This window comes from Ammospiza caudacuta, chromosome 1, assembly GCF_027887145.1.
Source record: "Ammospiza caudacuta isolate bAmmCau1 chromosome 1, bAmmCau1.pri, whole genome shotgun sequence".
Taxonomy (NCBI): domain Eukaryota; kingdom Metazoa; phylum Chordata; class Aves; order Passeriformes; family Passerellidae; genus Ammospiza; species Ammospiza caudacuta.
In genome coordinates, this window is record NC_080593.1 from 128410312 (window position 1) to 128437590 (window position 27279).

The 27279-nt window shown below is 36.3% G+C and overlaps 1 protein-coding gene across 1 annotated transcript in view; it reads left to right on the forward strand.

Moving 5' to 3' along the window:
- Positions 1 to 27279, forward strand: part of ANGPT1 (angiopoietin 1) — a 151034-nt gene that overhangs the window by 83146 nt on the left and 40609 nt on the right. Inside the window, exons 5-6 of the mRNA XM_058806938.1 lie at positions 11241 to 11368; positions 16680 to 16781. Coding sequence (XP_058662921.1) covers positions 11241 to 11368; positions 16680 to 16781 — 230 coding nt within the window. The remainder of the gene's footprint in view (positions 1 to 11240; positions 11369 to 16679; positions 16782 to 27279) is intronic.

Here is a 27279-nt window from a genome sequence, read left to right on the forward strand (position 1 = left end):
TACTTCTGTTCATGGAAAGAATAATATTGGTACTCATCTGAGACATATTTTGAAGTGACAGCTTAGTTTTCTGTACCATTTCTCTATAAACATTTCATTCCTTAAGCCCATGCCTCCTCTTGGTACTTCATCATTGACATTATTAAAGTTTTTGCAACATGATGAGACATAAGTGGTGAGGCAGAAACTTAGAGTGTGTCACTTCAATTACTTCATTAGTTTTCTTTCAAAACATAGAAGAATCTTTTGTTTCAGGTGCACAGAAGGTTCTTATCAGCTTTGTCTGAAAGCTGTAGGTTTGAGGTGGATCAGGGCTGTGCTTGAAACATCATTTAAGAAATGTATTCATGTATAAATTGACAGATTTTTTTTTACACCAGAAATTGAATTTTAGTTAATGATGTGTTCTAATATACTGTGGTGCAAGAACAAAGCATGATGCTTTTGATATACTAATTAATTTAAAAATATTTCTTTTTAATAATTAATTAAAAACCTTAGACTTGTAAAAGTTAGAATGCCTGCACCAAAGCTTTAAACAAAATGCAGTTTAATGCACTGAAATCATCTGGTGTTCCACACACTTTTTAACTTTCCCAAAGATGTCAATGCAGATAATTTCAGCTAAGGTTCAAGATTATGGAAAAAATCAATTTTCTCAGTTTCTCTCTACTTCCTCCATCTTTAGAGATTTTATGAGCATGAGGTTTTCATTTTTATTAAGATATTCTAAAGCGAAACAGAAATACTTTTCATTTAAAAAGACATCAGAAGATCACTATCAGAAAATGTTTGCCGGCGTTTCACAAAGCTCACTATTACAAAGATGCATTCCAATGAGTGATCTGCCCCTATTTATATTTTCAAAGCTGGAGAAAAACTGAATCTTTCTTTTGCACTCAGTGTCAGGGAAGAGGGGTCCCCTTACCCTTACTGCGGCTGGATCCTCTTGAGCAAATGGTCCGGAAAGCGCTGCAGGGCTGCAGTCAGAGGCTGCTCTGACTTTGTGCTGTCATGGAGATGTTCCGCTGAACACACGCATCAGCACCAGCCTTTGTGCTTCTGTTCAGGTGCTATACAATTCCTGCTTTTGTTGAAGACTCTCTTTGTTGGTATGCAATTTTCAGAGATGCTCAGAAAGTCCTATTGGGCAGTTTTTGGGGTCATTCTTATCTGACTCAACATTTTCAGAGTTTGGGTCTGGACTTCTTTTAGATCAATGAAGTAACTTCTGTCCAAGTGAGTTTTTCCATGATGAGGTGACTTACAACTACAAGTACCCTTTTTCACCATATTATCTGTTAAAAGGTAGTAGCAATGTTAAGAGTTTATATTTAGAGTTGATGTTAGTGTTGTTTATTTATTTATACAATCACTACCTGTGTTGGTTTTTTCTAAAACAGCAACAACAAAAAACCCCAAATAATCATGTTTTGAAAATAAAAATAAAATATTTTCATACCTTGCTTAAGCAAAAATACCTTAATTTCAAAGTTATGCTTTATAAAAAAGTACAAAAAATTACAACAGGTAGTAGCAACTTTGGCTGTAATTTAATAGAGATTCAGTTCTGAAATAAGTAAATTTGAATGTGCAGCATTTGAAATTACTGTCAGTGGAAAAATATTTAAATTCTTCAAAACAGAATTGTGGATTCTCATCTTTTATCCCTATTAACTTGCTGATGATCACGGCAGATCAATATTTATTTGTACTGAAAACTTTAAACTGGAAGTGTATATAAATTCTTGATTGCTGATATTAAAATCAATTACCCACCCTCATTCCTACAGTATAGGTCAGTGCCTCTTCACTCAGTTTTGTGCAACTGGCATTATTCACTCACACCAAAGATATTACAGAGAATATCAGAATATATAAACCAACTAACAACATTGTCAGTGTCACCCAAATGGCTTGTTAGTAAAAAATTTCTTTGTATGCATACCATTGCTCAGATGGAAACATCAAATGCACATTAGGGTATCTGTGTGGAAAAATATAAATCAATTAAAGAAATATGGGCACTAGAAGTTAAACAATGCCAGCAACTTAATCTCGTTGTACAGTTAGTGAAAGACTTATTTAGTTCTCCTCTCTGTGAATAGCTAGTTACTCACAAAATTGCTGTCTCAAGCAGAAACTCTTAAGGAACTATATTGCAGCTGGATAATTAAGTGTCTTTATCTCTTTGTAAGTGGGCCATAAGGCATTCTATTGCAGCTCACTAATGAGGACCATTTTATGGTATTCTTAAGTGATTTCTTTCAAATGCACAGTGATTTGAAGTATTATTGTTCTTGCCAGTCACTAAGGCTGGATTTATTGGGAAACAAACTTGATAACTGTAGATAATTTATTAGGTATTAAATAATTATGCCCTGGAGAGGGTGAAAGCTCTCTACGTTAATGTCGTTTTCCATGACCAAGTTAATTCCTGCAGCCCTACAGGAGGGAAATTCTGCTTTAAATGATTTATTTAATAAGTAGTTGGATAGCTTGAGTGCTCTTGCAATGCAGTTGTTTGCCTTTCTTACTGCAGACTCTTAGAGGCTTTGTGGGAGGGCAAAGTAATGTTCTATTAGCTGCTAAAACATTTCTATAAATGTTAACCCGAGACATCTAATTGAGTACACCTTTTCCCTTTCCTCCCCATGTTAAAAGTATTGATCTCAAAATCTATGTAATGAACCTTAGTGCTCCTAACAAATGTGATACTGGACTGATGCCTAGGCTGTTAGAATCATTGTAGCCCTGCTAATTGCATTTCAGCATGGCCTGGTAGTTACTCTGGATTGTACTTAAGAAAGGTTCACACACCACTTTGGGCCTCCCACATGCAGTGAGGATGATGAATGTGGCCATTGAGGTCTAGAGTTTGAGAGCAAAGGCACTATTTTTGCTTTTGTCATTTTTCCTTGGAAACAAAATCCTTCCACTTCTCCATCAAGTCCGGTGACTGTAGGGTCATGGGGTGAACCAAGATCATTGAGCTGCTACAGCAGAATAAACAACTAGTATAACCAACAAACAAAACAACCAAACAACCAAGCAACCAAACAAAATCCCTAACCTTGCCTCCCCCTTTTGCCCCCACAACAAATCCAAATGCTTTCTGCAAGATCTCCCATCTCCCATTTGTTCTGTGGCTATGGAACCAGTCCAGAGCCAACAGATATAGCCAGACCAGCACTGCTCCTGTAAGTGACATTCTGTGACTGCACCACATTTGGGGTAAGGACTAAAGTGCTCCCTTAGACATCCAAAATGTGCATGTGTATTATACACATGCTTATATTGTTACAGAGTCTGAACATTTTAATGAAGGCCAGCATTCAGCACCATTCAGCAAATGAATGTGCCTAAGAAAGAAATTCTAGATTTTTATTTTCTTTTACCTTCTAAAATACCCATATGAACTGAAGGTAAGCTCCCAATTGAAGGTAAGCTCCCAATTAAAAGTGACAAACCCCTCCTGCATCTTAAATGAAAGATGCAGGAGGTGTTTGTTACTCATCAGTTAATGGCCTAAATGTAAATATTATTTTTTAAATTGCTACAGAGGAATAGACATGAAATCAAGAAAAAAAATTGTACCACATAATCTATGGTATGTTCAAATACTGCATAAAATATTGGAACACACATTGCACACAAAAAAATCTAGAAAGACAGATGACTGAGTAAGTGAAATACCATTAACTAAACCTATGAGAGATACCTGAGGCGGTGCAAAAGATAATAGAAAGATTGCAGTAGAAATTGTAGGTGGCTTGTAGAGCATGGGTGCAGACTTACACTTTCAGCTAAGAATGCAGGGTCACCAGCTGGAACACTCTTGTTAAAAGCTACCAAAGGGAAATTGTCCTTCCCGCGGTATGTGTATGGAGTTCCTTGGGATGCTGAATGATGAAAATTAACATGGCTTCAAAAATGTTTACTGGAGAAATTAATGGAAGAGATCTCTTTCAAAACCTAAGATATTTAATCTGGTGGAGGAAGAACTTATACTGTAAATTCCTGGGTATGCTCTCCTGCGCTTATGCTGCTATCCAATCCTCTGCTTTGAACATCTGTTCATATTGAAAACTTTTTTTCAGACCAGGTGTTAGCCAAGCTCTTGCAAAACCCTAGGGCCCTCCTGAGGAGAAAAGTCCTAAAGGAAAAGAAAATTAAAAGAAAATAAGTAATTACGAGTGTATAAGAAGAAAAAAACCTGAGGATGATGGCTGAAAGTAGTGCGGAAGCCCCATGACTTCCAGGGCCCTGATGCTGGTGATGGGAGATGGAGAGGCTGGAGCAGCAAAGTAACCTGGGATATCTAGCCTTATAACTTCATTTGGGAATAGTGGGCGCCTTGATAAAACATTTTTATACACCAGAATCTGCAAATTTATAATCTATAAACATGATTATGGAGCAATATTTCCCAGAACAAAAATATTTTATTCCAGTATGTCAAAATGAACTTCCCGAGTTGCCAATGGCCTGCTCTTTTTGTCATATTCAGAGCAATGTTGCAAAGAAATATTAGTTTTCAAAGCATTTTGGTGAATACATATTTTGTTGAAAGCAAAGTACCTGTCCAAACTCTAGTCCTAAACTTCCTTTCACCTCCCTAGTAAACAAACATGAGTACACAATCATACACAATGACGTATCTGAGAAGATTGCTGGACTCCAAGACATACAGAAGCAGCTTTCATACTAATATCCCCCCATTTTGTTTTGTTTTTTTTTTAAGATTTTCAGACTTTATGGGGATGAATATAAAACATAGAATTAATAAAGTAGGAAATAAAGTTGACATTGGAGAAAGTTTAGAATCAGGTGGTGATAGTTTGTCTTATAACAATTAGAACTGGGTGGTAACTAAGTATAAATTCACATTTAAAACTTTTAGTTGACCAGCTAGATGTATAAAAAGCTCCTGATATTTTATCAAGAATAAATGCTGCAATACTTTTTTATTACATCTCAATTTTTAATTTTAATTTTAATTTTTAATTTTCTAATTATTTTTCAATGGTTATACTGAGTGACAGTGGTAGCTTTAATAATCCAGAAACATGCTTTGTGGAAGAAAAAAGGATAGAGTGTAATATGTATAGAATGAAAATATCTTTTAAAGTCCATTTTAAGAGGGACCCAATTGTGTTCTTGCATAGCTATCATTTCAGTTCCTTGTAGTTATCTGGAGAGCGTACCTGAGCTGAAATCAGCCTTCAGGTTTGTGCTTTTTCTTCTGGTTTGTGTAGCATTTGCAACACAATGGTGCTGTCACAGGGTTGCCCTATTGCAGGCAACATTGGGTGTCACAGCCAGCTATTAGGTTGCAGTTTAATATTTGTTCTCAAGTGGAGGTTGGTATATGCAAGACAAGGACACTGAAACAGCACTGTCCTCTGGCTGTAAGTCAGCAGAAACTGTAAGTCTTTGGATATTTTTCCTCCTCAAAACAAAAAAAAATCTTCACCTTATTCTGTCAGATTTGTTTGTGGTTGCTGTTGCTGGGACAGGGAACATATATCCATGTGTGGGCAGTGTTCCAGGCCTCCTCACTGGGTAACAGTTTGAGTAACATCCTTTGCATGACATTAACAAACTGTCCTGGATTTGATTTTTACAAGCCAGGCATTATTTGCCATTGTAACTGGAATTTTGTTGGTCCACAGCAGCTGCACCCAAATGGCTGGGAAAGAGGTCAGAGACAGAGGGTCACCTACAGAAATGCAGGATTCCCCACAATATGTCTGGAACAATGACAAGATCAAGGCAAACTTTATTTGCAGTCAGGATCTAGACAGAAACCATCATTTGGCAGTCCTTGTATGACCCTGTCCTGGAATTTAGCAGCTTTAGGTAAAAACCACAAATTTAAAACCTTCTCCTTTTTGATTTTTTAGGAGCTGCTCAACATGGGCCATAATTTTTACCTCAGATGGTTTTGATAGTGCAGCTAAAATTTAGGTCAATTATATATGACAATAAGATATGGAGGAAGACTTCTCCTATCTGAATTCAAAAGCTTGAGTGGTTTTTTAAGTGCCTTTTTGTTACTTCCAGTCTATAAGAAAATTATATTTCTGTAAATAAAACATTGAAAAAATGAAAATATAATAATTCATTCAGACACTAAAGAAATCTCTGCATATCTGTCCAAATAAGTCACCATCATGCAGAAAAACAAACAGCTGCTTTTCATTTGTTGTCAGTGTCACTAAAGGACATAAGAGTCTAGTGATTAACTTAGTCTCAACTGATTTCACAATAGCAGCTCAGATATCAAAAAATTTAGGAATTATGATGGCGATTTATTGATTCAATCAACATAATGAACTGCATTTTAACATTCTTTATTGCTTATAGACAGGCTGTGCAATTCACCAGGTATCTGATGGAGACCTGAAAAGTAATGAGACAACTTTTTCAAAAACAACCAGAAATATCAGTTAAAAAAAATCAAGTAGATTATTTTATTTTTTCTTAGTTGAGATGAAATTAGATAATTTACATGCTGCTAGAAAGAACAGATATTTTATGCTTTCAATTTCATATTCCTAGAGGAGAATACTAGATTAGTAAATATTTCAGAAGCTACTTTTTCTTAATAGTCAGTTGGTATTTCCTTACACCTGGGAAAAAAAGAAAACATTCTCTATTTGTGATAGCGGTTAGGAAATAAACTAATTAACTATTAATTTAATTTTACAACTGATAGCAGAAAAATAGTCTCACTCTACACTGGGCACACATAGCTATCAATCAGTTAAATTTCCATGACTATTGATTTGGGGAAAAGCCCTATATATCTGAGCTCTCTCACTTGCAAGCACAGGTAAGCCATTCTAACAAAACTGGAGGGGCTGCAGCCTCAGGTGCTGACCCCAGCTTTCTGCTGAGGGTTAATATCCTGGGGGCAGGTGCAGCAGAACACTGCTCAGCCCTGGTGCTGTGTCGGGTTCTGAGTTGTTGCCATAATGGCTCCCAAGGTACTAAAAAGTCCTTTTCCCCACCCCCACGCTTGAGGAAGAAGTCATGATTCCTCAGCTCTGGTTTTCAAGGTTGTTTATTTTTTCTTATCTAACACATTCCTTTTTGGACCTGTGGAGGTCTGTCCAGCAGGTTGGGTTGTAAGCACATTTTTTAAAATGTACTTACTGAGGGCACACTGACCACCCTCAGGATGGTGTTATCTTTTTATACTAAAAACTACGTGTACTTTACTTACAATAATTTTCCAATACTTATCACTTATGTTAGACAGTCAGTCTCTACCCTAAACCAGTCCAAAAGTTCCACCATCAGAGCAGAAGATGGAGGACAAGAACAAGAATGAGAAAGACAGGACAGGCCCAGATTCCTCCATCTTGCCTCCTGAACCCCCATTCTAAAAACCCCAAAATTCTACTTTTTCACCCTGTGACAAATTCACTATCATTCTATTCAAACACTTGTGGCTTGTAACTCTTCGCACAAAGTTGGTAATTGTTTCCATGGGTTAAAATCGAAGGCACAGGTGTCTTTGACTCCATGTCAAGGTCTCTGTTCCCCCTGCCGGGGTCTGAAGTCCTCCAGGGCAGTCAGAGGAATTTCCTGGGTTCTGACAGTGCTGTGCAGCCCATGGGTTAGCAGACACCTCATTGATCTGGGTTCCTGTTCATCATCCGCAGGGCCTGGGCAGTTATGGATGGCACTTCCTCTACTGTCTGGACTCCACTCATCACCCAGGGCACTGAGGAAAAGGAACAGCTGAAGGACTGATAATGGAAAGAAATAATTGATATCAAGTAGGGGAAAACAGTTAGTATAGCCCAAGGAGAAAGTTACTGTGCTAAAAAATACCCAGAAGACTTTTGGAACTGCTGTGAAAACATTATTGTTGGTTCTCCTTCTGCTCAGGGAAACAGGGCTTTCCACACATTGCTTTAAAGGAGCATGACCAGTTTATTCATCCAGAGAAGGCAATCAGAAAACCCTCCCAGGTTCCAAATCTTGGCTAAGCATTCAAGTTTAAAAAATGATAATATTATTTTTCTTGACATAGACTTATCTTTTTCTTCAGGTACATAAAACTCTGTCATAAGAATTGTATATGAAAATAGCTAAACAAACATTAGAAGTTTGTGCAAAGTCAATATCTTGAAGCTGACTGAGGAATTTAATTGTTACATATTTTGTTTTAGAACTAACTTACTTGAAATTTCTTACTTTAAAAAAAAATGTACTTACACATCTACCATATGTGAGACAATACATCATTCAGGGACTTAATGTATAAAGGATTCAAGGCCTATGTAATGTAGAGAAAAATAGTCTGGAGTTATAGTACGTAGAAGCAGTTTGGAAACTCTATGGAATATTAAGTTAGAAAAACAACAGCAAACCTTAGAGAAAACATATTTTATGCTAAAAACACATTAGCAGTGACATTCCTGAGTATTAATTTTCTGTCAAGTTTGGGCTGTTTTTGCAAATTACAGTGTAATGTATTAAGAAAACCTAAACTTCAGCTAGTCATGCTTAATATACTGTGCTGCAGTCTGTAATAGTATAGGTCCTTGTGAAGGAGCTGGGCTTTTCTTCCAGTGGGAGCACCAGCTCCTGAGAAAGGAGTGAGAGGCACTCAAGGAAAGCCATCTTCTCCTGGCTACAGCGGAATAAAACCCCAAACGCGTATTGGATTGCTTAGTTTTTAGGAAATTATACGTTTACTCTGTATGATCTCAGCTACTTCAGCTGTCTAAGACCAAAGATGGCCATGTCTATCACATTTATCTGTCTTTTCCAACTTCATCTCTCACACAAACATCCTTTTTACTGTGTTTCTTTTAGTTTTAAGCATGATAATTTATTTCTAAGGACAATTATTAGAGATCCATCTCTTTGGAAAGTTACCAAAGCTATTTGCTCTGATATTGAAATCTTACCTTGTTTAAAATTTTAATGATATAAACTTTAAGACATACTCATGATTTCTTTTGTCTAAGTTTCAGCTAGAAAGGACCCAAATTCAAATTTCCTTTATTGAATCTTAATGGTTATTTCCAAGTGGTTTTCAATGTGTGTATAACACTCATATAAGAGGTAAGATAATCTTGCTGCATACAGCTAATAAAATATAAGTGTTTTAAGACTGAAGAAAATGAGCAGTGCCTCTGCACCACTAAATATAATTTTGAGACAGGAGAGACTGATGTCTCCAGTTGAAACAACAGCATTTGAGAAATTCAGGCCAGAAAGAATGGATCTATTCTAAGGCCCTCTGAAATCAATGAGAGGCTTTGCTGTAACTCCTCTAGGTTTTGGCTCCAGCCCCAAGTAATTATTCAGGTTGGACTTTGGCCACAGATACTGACACCATCTGCTTACAAAAAGTACCATGAGGTCTTTAATTAACACAAATCACGAGGGCCTCAGTTCTATGTCTTATCTCAAAAAATGTCACTTTTGAGAGAGTGCACAATTGATGTGCACCTTGCTAAGGACCTCACTCTCTGCCATCTCACAGGGAAGTGTGCAATCTACAGCATTGCCAACACTACCTTTTCCAAATATGTCTAAGTTTCAAAGCCAATGATTTCCTAATCAAATTTCATATGCAAATATATAAATTAGGTTTGATTTTTGTTGAGAGTGCTGAATAAAAATAACAAACATGAAGTAAATACATGGAAAGGGAGATGTAAGGGATTTTTGTTTCTTAAAATAAAATGTAAAAATAATAATATGAACACACATAAATGAGAAAGAATAATATAATTTTTGTTCAAAATGGCTACCTAGAGAGCCATGTAGTCTTACAGTCAGGATTGGATTTCTCACTATTTTTCTATTTTCACCTTTTCATGGAATGACAGAGGTAAAATGTTTAACCTTTTTTTACCTCAATTTCCCCATCTGTGAAATGGTATTAATACCAAGTGCTCTGGCAGGAATTTGCCATCCTAAAATACTGCTTTGAGGTGTTCAAAGGGGAGATAGTACTTCCAACTGCATGCCCTTGGCATTATTCTCACCACCAATGGCCCATGTAGTCCCACACACTGTGCCAGGCCATTGCCCTGTTGCACATCAGCATCAGCTTTGCCCAGAGGCCATTTCACTCAGAGTGACTGAGATGTAGTCCCTTTTGTATCTATAACTCACACTTTCAAGCCAAAAATGAAAAAGAAGTACCTTTCACGAGAGGATGAGTGTGTCTGGAAGACTTAAATATTGTATCCTTATTGTAGGGATTAATGAAGTGCTGGCCTGAACCCTGCACATCACTTAAGGACATGTTTAACTTTAAAAATCTGAGTAGGCAGATGGATTTCCATGGGAATACTGATGTGCTTAAAATATGTGCTGTTGGAATAGAATCATATCCTTCACTATTGTCAGGGGTCATGCTACTTTTGTTTGTGAGAGTGAAGAACACTCTCAGATGTTACTCCTTCTACAGGGAATTTCCTGGTTGTTCAAGACTGGGATTCTCAACATTTTGCACTCCTGATTTCTCAGCCCAGACTCATATATACATGGTCTGTCTGTAATATGCAGGATCAAGATCTGCACTGGTGTTATAACATTAACTGTTTCCCTGTGCTGAGCCAAAATGAGTTCTATAAATCTTGCCTCTAGACACCTGACCTCAGTAGCACTGTTTTTTCTTTTATTCTATTTAGCAAATTTTATGAATGTAGGTAGGAAAATAATTAAATCATTCTCTACAAAATAAATAAATTTAAGCAAGCAGCTGCCTTGCCCCAAGCTCCTATGCTGCTCAAAGGTTATTACCTCATGAACAGCACAAACTCTCTCCTTCCAGCATTGCTGTCTTAAGTGAGCATCTGTGTCAGATCACAACACTGAACACGTTTTTCCACCTTTATTTGCCATCTCTGGGGCATTCTTCGGCAACCTTGAGGGTACATCTTTAGTCAGAGGCAACACCTGCAGGGGCACAGAGCTTTGCACTCAGAAAGAATATGCTGTGTTACCTCTCAGCAGACAGGATGCTCTGTTTAGCTATTTGTATCATGACTTCTTCTGGTGCCTACTTCTGCCATCTGTCCAAAAGCTTCTTACTAGCTCTTTACTAGAATTTGCCAAATGTGTGAACTGTGTGGAAAACACAGTACAATTATTACTGTGCATTTTTAAAAGGGATGATGTGTGCAAAAGTGGACCTCCTAGATACAGAAATGCTTAAGACTGTTGTTGTAACTTATATTATCATGTCTTTTGTTTTGCAGTTTTACTAAAGAATGCAAAAAAGGAAGAAGAAAAGCCATTCAGAGACTGTGCAGATGTATACCAATCTGGTGTTAACAAAAGTGGGGTCTACACTATTTATATTAACAATGTGTCAGATCCTAAAAAGGTAAGACTGGGTTTATTTTCTTGTTTGTTAATACGACATTGCTCTGAACAGAAAGGAGCATTTCGAGTCTTTATTGACGTTATCATTCCACAAAATATTGTACTGGTATAAAAAGCTTATCTTCTCTTTAGTCTTTAATAAGTATAATAGACTGAGAAAATGATTAACTGTATTATTCCAGACATTCTTCTTTCCCGCTGACAGAAAATCCTTCCTAAGTTCCAATGTACACTCAATAGTTGATTCACTTCCTCCCACTTGGCAAGCCCAGTTGAATCAGACTATGGCTGCAAATAAATCTGCAATAAAATTTAGAAGTGAATTTGTAAAGTGTGATAATTAGGAAGCTGATCTTGGGGATTATCTGGTAGCACAAGAAAAGAAGGAGCAGAATGAGTAGTTTTTAAAGATAAGGATTTAAAAAAAATCTGCTTCTCATGTAGGGGACAGGGAAAAGCAGGTTTGGCTGTAAAGAACACAACATGCTGAGTGCCAGCACTGCTTGAAATTATGAAGCGTGTATAATCCCATCCTTCTCAAAAAAGAGACTTGGGAGGGGGTTTCTTTTATGCAAATGAAACATTGGTCTGTATAAGAGATTATTTTTTTGCAAGGCTTTTGTTGCTAAGGCATCTGAGTCAGGAACTGATGTTAGGAACATGAGAGGATGACCTCAACCCAACTTGTCTGTGGGGGAATGTTGGCTGTCCCTCTGACAGGGCACTGTTGGAGCAGCCACCGAGGGTGAAGGCTGATTACCTGGGAAATACAGCAGTGCCATAAAGTGGGCCAGACGGGAGGGAGGGAACCACTTCTATCTGGTGAATTTATTCTTACTGCACTAAAATGGTGACCCTGCAAACATAAAAATACTGTAAAAAATATTACCAATATTATTGTTTATAGTAATATTATAATCATATTAAGATATGCTAACGTTGCTCCTAAGTGGAATTCGGTATTACAAAAGGCCTTTGGAAGCCTGTAAACATCAAGATGTCCTAGTTTAGTGAGGAAATAGAGTTCATTAAGCCATTAGTAGAATTGGGGTGGGAGAGCTTTATGGGCCAAGACCAACATAATTCTGGAAAATGTGAATAGGAAAATAATTGACATGACAGAAAAGGCAGATATCCCTGAAAGCATTACTGAGCAGGACAAGAATAATAAAAGAAATTCTGTAGACGCTGCTCTGCTCAAAAAGAGATGTGACATCCGTGTCCAAATCAGATGTACCAATTGGCAGTAGTTTTCTTAGCCTTACTGAAGCTCATGAACCATAACCAGAAGCTGGATGCAATTAAAAACAATGGGTACCTGACACTCATGCTTCTGGTATATTTACCTCAAACTCACTTCACTGGCAGTTTAAGGACAGTGACACAATGGAAGCCATCCTGTGTTTCCACTATATCCCTGGTTACAGATGCTGCTATCAGATGCTGTTTTACTGGAGGGTTCCTGTTTTAGCAAGAAAAGGCAGGAGTGTGTGTTTCTGTGTGTTGAGGGTATTTCTGATACACCTCTTTCTGTCTTGCCCTAGCAGTAACACAGCAAGAGGTGAGCCCAGACAATTTCATGTTAGTCAAGTGAGGAGTGTGATTGCTTTAACAGGTGTTTTTTTAGACATTAAGGTCATTTAAACAAGCTGCAAGGTAGTGCTGTGCAGATAGCTGAACTAACTCCAGCTGAGATAGCTTCAAAATCACTTCAATGCAGCACTGTGCCAGCACTAATTAGCCCAAAGGTAGCACCATGCAGACACAATCAGACTGCTCTGATATCCTGATAGGTACTCCATGGAGACAGGCTTGTTTTAAGCCAGCTTAGTTATCTGGATTACCACAATGCAATGCACAGTTCTGGCATGTCTTAGGAGCCCTAATATATTTTTATCTTCTGTATTACTCAACTATCTCATTCATAGCAATTTTATACATCAGACTACAAAATATGCCTTCATTTAATTTTATATTTTCTAAGGGATACTTACTAGAACCCCGATAATCAATCGAAAATACCTTTGTCATATATACAAATGTTACTCTCAGTTTTGGTGTTTTGTTGGTTTCACATCCATACATTCACAAAAAATTATCCTTCATGCCATTTACATATCTAATTTTTATATTCTCACACATGCTTTAGACTGCAATTTTTGTTTCTTGTTCCTAGCTTCAACAGTTCATTCACTAACCTTCAAGTCCTTGATCAAAATTAGTTTCATATCTGTTTAAAAGGATCTTAATAATATTCCATATTTTTATATAGAAAGAGAAAAAGATATAATTAAATTATTAAGGTAATTAATTGGCTTACTCTGATGAGTATATGTGCAGTGCCTGATAATGTGGACAAATGATTACTCTGAGGGAAAGAAAAGGCAAGAAGAATCCTCTCAGTCCCCAGCAAAGTCAGGGTGAGCTAGAGAGGAAGCAAGGCTTCTGGCGAGCAAGGGAGCAGTGAAAGTAAAGTCATTCCCATTTTGGAGTTGAAAGAGCCAAGCCACCTTTGGGAGCCAAAGTAGGCCAGGTGTGATTGGTCTGACTGCAAGTAGGATCTCTCTATGTGCCCTTGGATCAATACATTGGCTGTCCCCTGTCTCCCCTAATGCCCCCACAAGCGTGCCTCTCACCATCCTCTGGGTGCACCACACTGAAAATGCAATGTTATCCACCCCTGTGCGTCCTCATGGTTCTGCCAAAGCAATTGCTGGAGCTGTGCTCTTCCCTCCTCCCCTTTATTTTCTTCTAGTGGACTCCCACTGAATTGGTGCTGATGCTCTCTCTGAGCATATCTGGCAGAATTTTAACCCATTTAATGTAGGTTATCCCCCTGTACTGTGCAAGCTGTCCTCCAGCATGGTGGTCATCAGACTGTTTCTGCATAGCACAGACACATCCCCTGCATCTCAAAGGTCTGGTCTTGAACTTGTTGCTCCATGCCAGTGAGGTAGATTTGTGGGGTCTTGGTGTGCATGCACTTAAAATGAAATTTGTAGAAATTTCACATTTAATTTAAAATTGAGCTTATCTCTGAATGATAATTATAAAAGTGTTAATAATTTAGTCCATAAATGTAAAATAAGTAGAAATAATCCTATATTTGCCTTTTAGGAGCTTGAGAATTTTTACCCATGCATTTAAGGAAGAGCAAGAGTGCAATATTTTGGATGGTCTTTTATTCTAAGGCTATTTTATGAATTATAAAATCAGAAACTATAATGCATACAAATTCAGTCACTTTTTTCATCCTTTTCTTTTCTAATAGAGGGTTAAGTCAGAACAAATTAAATGCTGTTAAATGGCTGAGTGCCTTGATCTTTTCTGGGACAGACAAGGCTAAACCTATGCCCAGTAACATCTACAATCACCATGGAGCTCCTGTTGATATGGGCAGGTGTTCGTGTCTACCACTGTGGAAAGTGCCAGACCATACAATGATGGCAAGTGAAAAATGTGCTGCTGGCAAATTTTTTTCACTGTGGCATTTTCTCTTTCAATTTGATATATTATTCAGAACACTTCAGTCTTTTTATAGGTATTTCATTATATTGTACTATGAAAATCCCAACATTTGCATGCATCTTTAGAATGAGTAGTCTTAATATAGTTGAGGATTTACTGCTTTAAAAATTGGCAGTGGATTCATGGGAGCTTGAAAAGACTTACAAGGAAAGTAAATCCATCTTTTAGAAGTTCTCACCGTAAATCAGACTAAAGACATTAAATCCTGTAGATAAATGTTTTGACTCACAGTGGCTTCCCTAAAGAAAGAATAGGGCCAAAATATTTGTCTAGAAAATTGTGGGTTTTCTTGTGGTTATCCTGAATCAAGTTCATGTTTGTCCTGGTATTCTATTTCCTTCCTGCACTTTCACAGGGACTTCCCTTGGCATGGCTGGTGCAAATTAAAACAAAAATACTTGCATATTATTACTGTGATAGCTCCTATGAGTTGGAGAAATTTAGAATGGCTTTTCTTGAGGGTACAATATGGTCCTCTAGTCAACTGCGGGACAAATTTTTATTTAACTGTGTTGGATAGTAACCTCCAATTTGTTGAAGCAATATAAATCTTTAAATTGCCAACCAGTGCTTAATGGGTTGACTCTTGCTAATGTGAGTGCCAAAAGCTAAACCTCTTCAGCACTTTTGCATACTGAATTTTTACTTAAAGGCCAGAATGCAGCTTTTAAAAGCACAGACAAATGAAATTTAGGATAGGTGCATCAATATGGCATGGATGAGTCCAGGGCAATGAAATCAGGAAAATCTGCTTGAATGAGTAGCCCTAAGAAAGTTATATCTTAAAATCAAGTGTCCTAGAAAAACAGGAACAAAAATTACTACTGCTTGTCATATACTAAGGAAAGCAAATGCACAAGTAGTATTTTAATTTTTTCATAGTTCATCTTCTGTATTTTTGAAGGAAAATGAAAAAGTGAAGTGAATACAAATTAATATTAATTTTTATCATTATATGGATTGTTTGAGATTGTTAACAGATTTCACTCTGCACAATATTCTAATATCAAGGGTCAACAAAATTGTCCAAATTGTTTCATTATCCTTTGTACACAGAATCTTTAGTATCTAGGTTATAATTTTTTTAGTGCAGTGGTGACAGGGTATGATCTTACATATTGAGTATGTATCTTAACTTCTGACCTTGTCTCACAGACCTCATGTCTTGAGCCTGTTCCTACCTACATTCTGTCTTATAAGGCAGCGTTCTCTGAGGTCACCTGTCCCATTTTGGGACACTGCCTGGAACACTGTAGGTAATATTACAGTTCAAAGGAAAACAGAATAACTTCATTTGTGATACATTTCAGACTCCTAGGATGAATGTTTTCTGCAAGAATTTTTGAGATACTCTCTGAGACCAAATGACACTCTGCTAAAAGCTACATGAAGCATTATTATCACTGAGAGAATTACTCTTGTTTATTAAAAGGAAGGGAGTGGTTTCAGAGGCACTACAGAGAAAATAGAAAAAAGAGTGTGGAGGAAATGTGAAGGGGAAAGCTGAAGAAGTAGAAGGGGATGACTGGGAGATATTCTTGGGGATGTACTGAAAGGAGACATTGCTGGGAGAATTACACTAAACATAATGAGAGAACTGCTTGTTACCAAATGACTGATGATGTCATTGAGGGAATAGGGCATGAGTGCACAGGAAAACATACTCACTTAATACTGTTATTCACAAATACTTCCCCCCCCCCCCAAGATGACAGAATTTCAACTCAAACTTGTTTTATTTTTTACTTGGATTTTAAAATTTTTTTTTTTATTTAATGTTGTAGGTCTTTTGTAATATGGAAATTGCTGGAGGAGGATGGACAGTTATACAACACCGAGAAGATGGAAGTCTGGATTTTCAGAAAAGCTGGAAAGAATACAAAATGGTAAGGTGAAAAACATGCAATAGCTGTACAATTCATACAAGTATCAGATTTCAAATACTACTTCTTATTAACCTAAACAGATAATTCCTCCTATAGTGATGTGGTATGGTCCTGCAGTCTTTTATGAACTACTTTTCATCATGTCTGTTACTTTCGAAAATAAGTTTTACTCAGTTAGTTGAGCATTATTGCCCCTGATTTAGAATTTCTCTCAGATCAGTTGCTGAGATTAAAATGAGATAAGGCCAGAACACTGCTGTCTGTTGCTGAAATTTTGACTTGATGTGGTGTTCAGAGGTAAAAGGCAAGTGATGATGTTTCTAAGGCATGGATCTTTTCAGCTGAGAGTAACTCATTCAGAATTTGGAGCAGATAGGAATAAAATTTTTTACTGGGGTTTATCCCAAGTCATACACCACCTCTGCCAATCAAGTTAATGTATTGGAAATGTTGATACTTCAAATAGTATTACAAGAAAATAAGTAACTTAACAAATTAAAGATGACATGACTTCAAGCAGGCTATTTTCCCTTTGCCAACTCAAAAATATTTTACTCCAATCTAAATAACTTGTTACTTTTTTTCATTCTCTGCCTGATCAAACTTTCTGATGGAGCTCCATTCTCTGAGTCTCTGAGGGCTGGCTTGGATTTCAATGACACTCCTCGTGAAGTTTTCAGCACTGTGTTATCAGCCTGGCAGAGAAATGGGGGTTTTTTACAGTTTTCAAAAAACACTAATGAAAAGACAATTTTCAATGTTTTAAAATAAAAGCATTTAAAAATCTGTAAAAATTTCTATAGAAAAAATTCTGTAGTAGAAATAAACAAAATATCATATTATTGAACCTATTGAACCAAAATCTAATTTTGGATTCTATTGGTGCTTTATTTTCAATATTACTTGAAAATATAAATAATTACCTGGGTCAGACTACTGCTGTTATGGATTTCTAATTTCTAATAATTTAACTCTATTTAAAATATTATTTTCATTTTAACATCACTTTAATGAATATATATTATGAAATAGATTACATCCTCTAGTTAGAGAATAAATAGAGTTAAATATTTAGAAATTTATATTCAAATTGGTATTGTTTTAATTTAGCAGAAAACTTGAAAACTGTTTTACTCAATTTTGGTTCAGAATCAAATAAAATATAAACTATCAAATTTCTTTGGAGAAACAAAATTTGACGATTCCTCAAGTTTTACTAGTGAGGAAATCAGAAATTGTATGTGCAAACTTACATATGGACTTTTTAAAATGTATACATATCACATTAATGATTTTCTCAGCTTTTATCGCCTGAGATTATCTTAGGCAGTGTAATAAATACAGCCCTTTGTAAAGTTTTTCTATGTGGCCTTTTTTTATACATATCCCTTCACATAGTCATTTTCCTCCACTTTTCCTTCACAATAGTGCAGATCTGTAGTGGATTACATTCTGTTGGTTTTGTCCAGTTCAAGCAGCCTGAATTAATTCTGCTTCTCTTTAGGAATGATTTAGTGTTCTAAGGGATCACTTCTTCTACCAAATAAAAAGGACCTCTTTTGGACTTTTATTGACAGTTTATCCTAAATGTCATGAAGCAAGATGGGGTTCATGCTTGCTTTGCTCCTATGAACAGTTTCAAAGTAACAATCTTAGGCTCCCCTTTGTGGTTATCATATATTGATAAGTGTTGAATGCAGAATGGTAGAGGCTGGTGGACTCTCTGTATTACTGGGATACCTGAAAGCATCTGAGCTTCAAGCCAGCAACACCACTAACTTAATTCTTTGGTTGTTCAGAGAGGGTGTGTGGCGTCTGTTGGACCACAACCCCTCTCCTTCCTGACACATCAGCCTGGTCTTTCTTCCAGTGGAAGCTGGGTAGTCTGGAGTGGGAAACACCACGATGGCTTCCTTGGAGGAGTTGAACTTAATGTATGTTTTCTCAGCCCATCATTCAGATAGAGATTTCCAATTTTGTTAAGACATTCTTCTTGAGCTTATAACTCACTGGGGTCCTAAAGCTAACAGAAAAAATCTCATCATATAATAACAGCAACCATAGGTCTCTTGGGCTTCATTTATTTTCAGTGCATTTAGTTCTTATTGGAAAGAAATCTGGAACACTGTTGAAGTTTTTAAGCTATAAGCAAGTACTTGCAAGCTTCTGAGCTGGACAGGAATTCAGGCCACCAGCCTGCACTGCAGCTAAAGGCCCCACAAGTTATTTTGGCTGTTAGAGTGTCAGGAGGCCACTGCACATATGCTCTGGCTCTAGACAGATCCTTACAGCAGCTTCCTTGGGAAGGGAGCAGTCTCTGCAAGGGTGACAGCACTGCCAGGTTACAGAGTCACTGACAGCAGGGAGGCACTCCTTGTCTTTAATGCAGTTTCATGCTGGTGTTTTCAGCTTACATGGAAGCATTTCAGTTCTGTTCTGGACACCAGTACAGTAAACAGGTTAAGTGAGAGGTAGGGTAGCCATAAATCTTTTGAGTAGGAAGTATATAACTCCATTTATACATAAATTGCCATACAGTTGGTAATAGTGCAATAGTGGTACTAATTTTTCCTCCCGGTTTTTTCCTCTTTTTCCACTTGCATTCAGCCTCCAATCTGGAAAATAAAGTAACACTTTCTTTTGTATCTAAAACAACAGCTAATGAGTGCATAACCTTTTCTGCAAATTCCCTGTTGTGGAAGGTTGGTTATGTATCTTCTTGCTTAGGGGCATATGTTCCCAGTATCCTCCAATTTTTTTGTTAGTCTTAGGGTGTGCAGTGTAATTTTTACCTTTGTTTCTAAGAATTCATTTCTGACCGAGAACTCTCTTGGGCCATTTGAGTTTTGTGCATTCAATACTAATTGGAATAAATTTAGAGAAAACCCCATAAGTTCATTCTTCCATCCTTTGCTTATCAGTATCTACTACATCTGTTCTTTTGCATTTTGCAATGCATTTTCTTTATACTGTTTGCTGCTTATCAGAAAAAATTGAAGTGGAATAACAAATAATTTCTTTAATGGCAGGTGAGATCACCCTGAAGCAAATTTCAAGCATTTTTCCTATTTTCTTCCCTGAGTAAATGTAAATGTAAAACACTATTAAGAGTTTTTATCTCTAGAGGGGAATATTGCTTAAAAATTATTGCTTGCCATCTGCAAACCCAAGACCCTTTAGAAGGGTGTTTTCTACAAGCTTTCTGTCCAAGATGCAGGTTTTGGCATTTATTACGCAGTTATTAGCAATAATCAAATCTTAGTAAATGGTTAGCTCATGTGCTAACTTGGCTGTCAAGACTTCTTGATCATTTTCCAGTTTTCAGTTCTTGGATGAATGCACCTTTCCCAGTGACTGTCTCCATTTTTGCCAAATTAGGTGATGGAGTATTAAATTCCCTATTCTCTAGCCTTCTAGCATGTCTAGTTTAATAATTCCCATGAAATTCTCTAAATTTATTCCACACTTGATAGCCCAACATTCACTATGAGTTTCCTAGGGGGCCTTCTTTGGGGTTGAGTCTGTTGGGAGTTTCCTCATGTAAATTTTCCTGCTTTCTCTCATTTGAGAAAAACTCTCAATAGGTATTTGAAATTATGTGCCTTAGCCAGCTCACAGCAACCTTTTTCCTAGCCAGTTTTTTTCTTGCGTGTCAGTATTTAATTGTACTCTATGCCTTAATTACTACTTTCCACTCCCTGATGAAAAATAAAACCTATCACTTCTTTTAATCATTCATGTCATGAGCTAGATTAGGATCCCTTGTACACAGTACGCACAAAGATGAATTTCTAAGCTATATGGCAACCACTTCCTACCTTCCTGACCAGCAGCTGTTTTTTCTTTTGGTTTCTTTGAGGCACGAATGACGTTCAGCACTAAATTTCACATTCCTTTAATTTCATGTTCCTGATTAATATCTGAGCCCAACAACAGTTCAGTGCTTAAAACAAGACTGCTGCCAATTGTTTCAGAAGTCATCAGTAGCATTTGTGTGTGCCTGAAGAACATATCTACAAAATCACTTCCATTCCTGTTGCAGTTTCTTTTTTTTCTTTTTTCCATAAAGCTGTTGGGTCAAATTGATGGCTATCTCCATAGTGTATACATGGTATGACACCAGAGCAGGATAATTTATGTTCTTCTGTGGCTTAAATTCTTCACACACTGAGAGCCAGACCACGGAGGTAGTCACCAGAACTTTCTCAGGAAGTGCTTTTGGATGCAATTCTATTGGGAATTTACATGGTGTTATCTGGAATAGCCTGACTTTCCTCTGAGCCTCAGTAAAGTTAAGCTATTATAACAAGTCTGGTGGTCTGTGTCTTCTGCTTACTTAAAGGACAGCTGAACACATTTTTGGACTCTATGTCTCTGATTTCATTCTAGACATGATGGATTTTACACCTTTTTTTATACTTTCCACAGTCCACCTCTGTGACTAAGCTTTAGTTTGGACAGAGGGTCTACCTATTTCCTGGAAGACTTCTTGTTTGTGACAGTAAGGTTGCTGGTCACCTCATGTTTTCATCTCGCTAGTCTTTGTAAGTCTTACAAGCCTGAATTATACAGAAGAGCTACCATTCCAATAAAGACTTTATTTTTCAGTGTCTTTGTTCAGTTCATTCTAAAAACTTCCAGATGTTACTTATGTTCAATTTGTATTTGCAAACTGTTTAGCTCCTGTTTTAGAATATGGCCTCCTAATTAATTTTGTGGTCTCCACCTGTTGTAAGACTTTAAGGCTTAAAATTTTAATTTCTCTTGTGAAAGTTTTAGTTTAAGTTTCAAGTTCTGTTATAATTCTCCCTGCCCACCTTTCTTGCTTTTAAACTCTGACATTTCTTTTTTTTCCATATTGCTTCAGTAGCAATGTTAACTTGCACATTATTCTCATTCAAAATAGGTATTCCGTTTATATTGTATATATATATATACCATTTATATTGTATATATATATACCATTTACATTGTATTTGTCATGAATGAAAAGACAAAAACTCAAGCTGATGCAGTTTCCTCTTGGAGCATTAACTGATGATGGATAATTCTCTGTTGTAGTTATATCCATTTACAAATAGTGTTCAGGTTATATTTTATACCCAAAAACTTGATGAGTCAAATAATTGCAGACAGAGATCCAACCTCTTGCAATAATTAGTACATTATATTCACCACTTTCTTTTTCAAGTGAGACAATGACTACATAAAAATGCATGAATCACCATAAAGCACCTTTTAGAATTGTGTGTGTAAGCTTATTGATTCTGGTTCCACTATCTTAGTGCAAAATAACTTCAGATGTGGGTGGGATTTTGAGCAAAAATTACAAAAACCATATGGCTTGGCTGAGGAGAATGTTCTTGACAGAAAAAAAAAATTACTCATAATTTGAAAGCCCATACTGTGGGAACAATGTCTTTCATAATTCTCACTTTTTTTTTAAAGCTAGATATTCTGAATGAATTTTAATATTTTTCCAGGATTATAACTATTTAAGGTATGTTCTGCATTGTTACGATCATGAAATCTTCACACTTGCATTGATAGATGTACCCCCATGTTCTTTAAAAGAGGACTCAAAAATGTCTTGAATTTTAGAGTAGTTTTGGTCTGACTCAAATAACATGCACAGAAAATACCCAAGCAGTGCCAGGTAATGGGCTGTTCTCAAATGACAGCTGGCATAGGGCTACTTTGGTGTTAGAGCTGAGACGGTTTCACTGTTTGCACAGGAAATTTTCAGAGCACTTTTCACAGATTCCTCTTCCCCCTGTGTCTTAGTGAAACACTTGTGAGGGGCAGAATTACTGGTTCAAAGAACATCGGCAAGCATTTTGTAGATAATCTTGGAGTAGGAAAGAAATACAAACAAATTTCTGAAAGGAAAAGAGCCTTGATAAAGCTATCTGTACTACATCTATCCATCTAGCTACTAGCTGGAGATAATTCCCATAATTTCTTCAGCAGAGATGGCTTTGTGTTTTTTCCCTGTCAGTAGCATGACACAGTTAATGAAGTGCCTTGTAATAGCAGCATGGTCCCCTCTGCAAAATGAAGGATTTGAGAACAGGATGGACCTGTGAGAAAAGCAAAAACTAGGGAATGTGTGACCTTGGAAAAGACAAAAGTTATAGTTCTGTAGTGTAAGCAAACCAGACAGATTGGGAGTAGTGGTAGTCTTGAATAAATGTGTTAAATTAATGGCTTATAAGACTGAGTTATGATTACAAGGTACACTCAAGATGTGAATAATTTTCTAACATATAGCAATAAATTCATTACTTATGATAGTATGCTTCAAAGTCATATGTTTCTTACATCTGAAAATAGACAATTTTCTTCAAGGGACTGGGGTAGATAACATGGAAGTAATTTGGTTTTTTTCACACATTTTCCAAGTGAGTTGGATATAAGGAAATGATTTTTGGTGAGTGGAATGTGTATTAAGATATTATGTGAGTAACGCCTTTCACAGAGACCCACCCTTCTGTGATAAAGAATGGCATGTCATGCTGGTGTAATAAAAAGTCTGTTCAGACTGCAGTAGTTACTCAGATAATTGTTACTTTCACCAGTGCTATGAAAAGACACAGCATTTTCTCTGCTCTCCTGTGATCTAAATCCAGTATGTCCAGTAGAAATAGACATGATATTGAAGTGGTGAGAGACCATATTTTGTTTTATGAAAACATGCTCATTAAACTCTTCTGGTCCTGACCAAGGCTTAATCTACAGTGTAAGCTTCAACATTATGTAAGGGAACAAGAATGAAACAACGTTTGTCTCAGAGAGAGTTGGAACACCATATTGGGCACCAGAGATGTTACTACAAAAGGAAGCATCCTCTTTACTTTGGAGAAAATTTTTGGATGTGAAATTAAACACAATTTTGTGTTGGAGCACAGTTGTGTTTTTTAAATGTGTTCTACTCAGCACAGTCTTTCCTATGCAATCATTACTGGATAACATCAGTTTCAAGAGCTCTGTTGACACATGGATGTATGCTTGTGCTGCTTTGCCACTAGTGCTTCAATTTAACAGCATTAATTTGTACTGATAAGACTCATGTGGTATTCCAAAGACATTTAATTAATAAATTTTATATAATGATAACAAGATCTAGCTTAGTTATGCTAACAGCCTCTTGTAGAGCAGCATGAGAAAGATTAAAGTCATTAGAGAGCTGTTCTAACCACAAGATGAAAATGCTGTATTAGAAGAGTCAGGTGAGTTTCAGTGAGGTTGGTTTTAAAATCTGTGACTTGAAAATATAGTAGAATTGTAGCAGAGGTCTTCCCAAATAGCAGTTGTGTGCTCTCATTGTGGAACAGCATTTCTCTTCTCCTGTATGATCTGCTCCATTTGGAATTTAGTGGAGCAGCTCTTAGCTTTGGGACTCATGTCAAATTAGAAGTATAACTTTTTGACTCTGATGTCAGTCAGCTTCTATTCTTGTTCAGCTGTTTAGACTACCAGCTGAGCCCAAGCATGAGATTCAAAAACAATCCATAAATTTGATGCTCTATTTAGACAGATTATGTGGCTGAAACTCAAGTCCTTTCTCAAACTCACAAACTTTTGGTCTTTGCCATAGCATCTGTTCTCCTAGCCATGTTCATTTTGCTACTTAATCAGTGTATTTGGAGAAGAGAATTAAGTCCTACATCCCAAAAGTTTTTCCTTTTGTCTGAAATGAATAAAAATACCTTTCCTAGATATTTTTCTTACATTTTGTATATTTAGCCCTAAAACTTACCATTTATTTCTTTGCAAATAATGAGTCAGATATCAGAAAGCTCAAAACTCATTTTTCTTAGACCACAAAAAATGAGTTTTCTTTTCTTTAATACATACCTATGTCCCTGGGATGCTCTTACTAGAAGCCACACTAAATGTCTGTGTATTCCTAGGATCCACTTGTCCTACAGTGAAAAAGGTGGTTTGGGATAAAGGCTCTCAATGTAATTTAGCTCAATGAGAAATATTCTCGTGTTTTCAGTTACATAGTAAGGAAGTTAGATTGAAATCCAGGCCTCGAAGGTGTTCCTGATTAATACCTAAGAGTCCAACTCGGATATTAGAGGAAGATGTCCTGGATATTTGTAGGAAATATTTGTAGACAACTGAGCTGTTTTGGGCCCCTTGCCCAGCCAGAGATTACCTTTGCCTAAGGTTTGCACTTCATTCTGTCACTGTGGTTTTAATTCTTTGGGAACTTTGCCGCTACTGATACTGTGTGTGTTTGAGAAGGAAAAAGTAAAAAGTGAACCTAATTTCTCTATTTCTACTAATATACCGAGTCTAGAATGAAGGGCAACAGACTGAATTGCTGCAGATTACAAACAAGGCTTTCAGGCAGATTATACAGATATTTAGTTCTTTGTTTAAAGTGACAATAGTTTCATTTTTTTTAATCTTTTGAGAAGGTATCTGGCTTCAATCTAAATATATTTTTAAAACTTGCCATCAAATATGTGTTGGTACTTCCTAGGAGAAAAAATCTGAATATTTATAATTGTTTTCCGATATTCTTGTATGTAACGTTAATTAAAACATATGTTGTCTGAGGAAATGGAAGCAATTTCTATAAACCAAATCTTTATTTAAAATAAAAGAATGAATAATATAATGTGAAGGGAATGAAAATCTACAAAAATGTATAAAAAAGTTTTTTTGGAAATTATCGTAAACAATATCCATTCCATGATCTCAGCTAAGGCAAAAGGAGCTGAATATTCTTTGTGGCTTCTGGGATGTCACTGCTGCTGTAAAACACTGAATTATTATCTGCTTTATTCACTGAATTATCTGACAGAAGATGAACCCATCAGATATATTGGCTGTGTCTGGTTTCAATTTGTTTTGTCTATAAAAAATCAAAACTTCCTGTGAGTATTATCAGACAAAATAAATAAAGTAAGAGAGATAATTGTTTAATGAACTTGGAGCAACATGATTCAGGCAGAATACCCTCACAGATTTTGCCAAAGCTAATAAAATTCTTTTGCACCCAACTTATTGTTTTTGAATAAGTATCAACTTTTTAAATTCTTAAGGGCATTTTTGAAACCAGTACTTAATTCTGTTTCTTTGTACTTATGACTGCTTTAGTAGTTTAAACTCTGTTAATAACCAAATTGAAGTTGAAAATGAGATGATGTAGAAGTCAGATGTCATCTAGAATAAATATTATACAATCACGTGCTTTTGTTTTTAATTCCTAGTTCTAAGTACTTTAATCCATATATAAAACAAAAAAACCCTTTATTTTTGGATAGCAGTTGAGTATTATGTCAGAATTTACAGAATTTATTATATAGTTATATAGAAACAGAAAACCCCTTGGCTCCATCCAACTACAAAAATGGATTTACATTTGTCAGTAAAGTTCCGTATTGTTTTATTTTTTTCTCTGAAAACAAATTCTATCACATTAACAAGAACAATCTGCTCTAATGTAGTATAAAAATTACTTTATTATTTCTCAATGACAAAACCTCGATAAAAGAATTTTCTTATTATTTGTGATTTTGATGTCTTATTTTAGATCAGCCTTTGCCAAAATATGGCCTTTGTGCAATTTTCAGCAGCAAAAGTATTTTTTTTTCTGTTTGTGAAGAATAAAATGAAGCATTATAATAATCTGTGCTGGATCAGTGCAAACATTTGTGTATCCTTTTTGTGACTAATAGTGGAGAGATAAGAAAGCATACTGTGAAAATGTAAGCATATTTCCCTGCTATATTCTCCCAGCTTCCATAGAGTGCTAGTGAGGAAAATGAAGGAGAATGATGAGAATTTTTGGAAATTACTGATCTTTTCCTATTACATTAAGCACTCTTTTGTGAACTTAAAGCCACTGATTTGCCAGCCATCCCAAATTATTATGTCAATTTCTAGAGAAAAAAAATTTAGTATTTTTGGAATAAAATGCAGAGTTTAAAGAATTAATCTCTTTATTTGGAAACATATTATGAAAAAATATAGAAAGATAATGACAAAATAGTCTCTTGGTCATTTAAAATGCAATTTTGGAACAGTGTTTAAGACCCACTGGGTTTCAGAGAGTCTCAAAATGTAGTTAACTGCAAACACATTCATGAAGTACAGATGTTCCTTTTCCTAGTGGATTGATAGCTGAGGATTACTTGGATCACTCATGTGATTCCTTGAGCTTAGGCACTAAACTTTAACACAAATAATTCTGGAAGCATTTGCTATAACTATTTGAATGCAAAACCCAAAATGTTTGTTGAAAATGTCTGTATGTACTGGGAAACAAATATTTTTAATAAGAACTATCGGCCTGAAATAGATCACCCCTAATGTTATCTTTTAACAGTGCCCTAAGGCATTCTCAAAACCAAATTTCTTGTCCTAAATCTTAAGCATCAGTCCATAAATGACAAGCATGGTCTTAGGCAAGGCTTTAGGCACCTTATCACTTGGGGCCCTACAGATCTGAGCAGCAGCATAAACCCAAATAGTCTGCTAG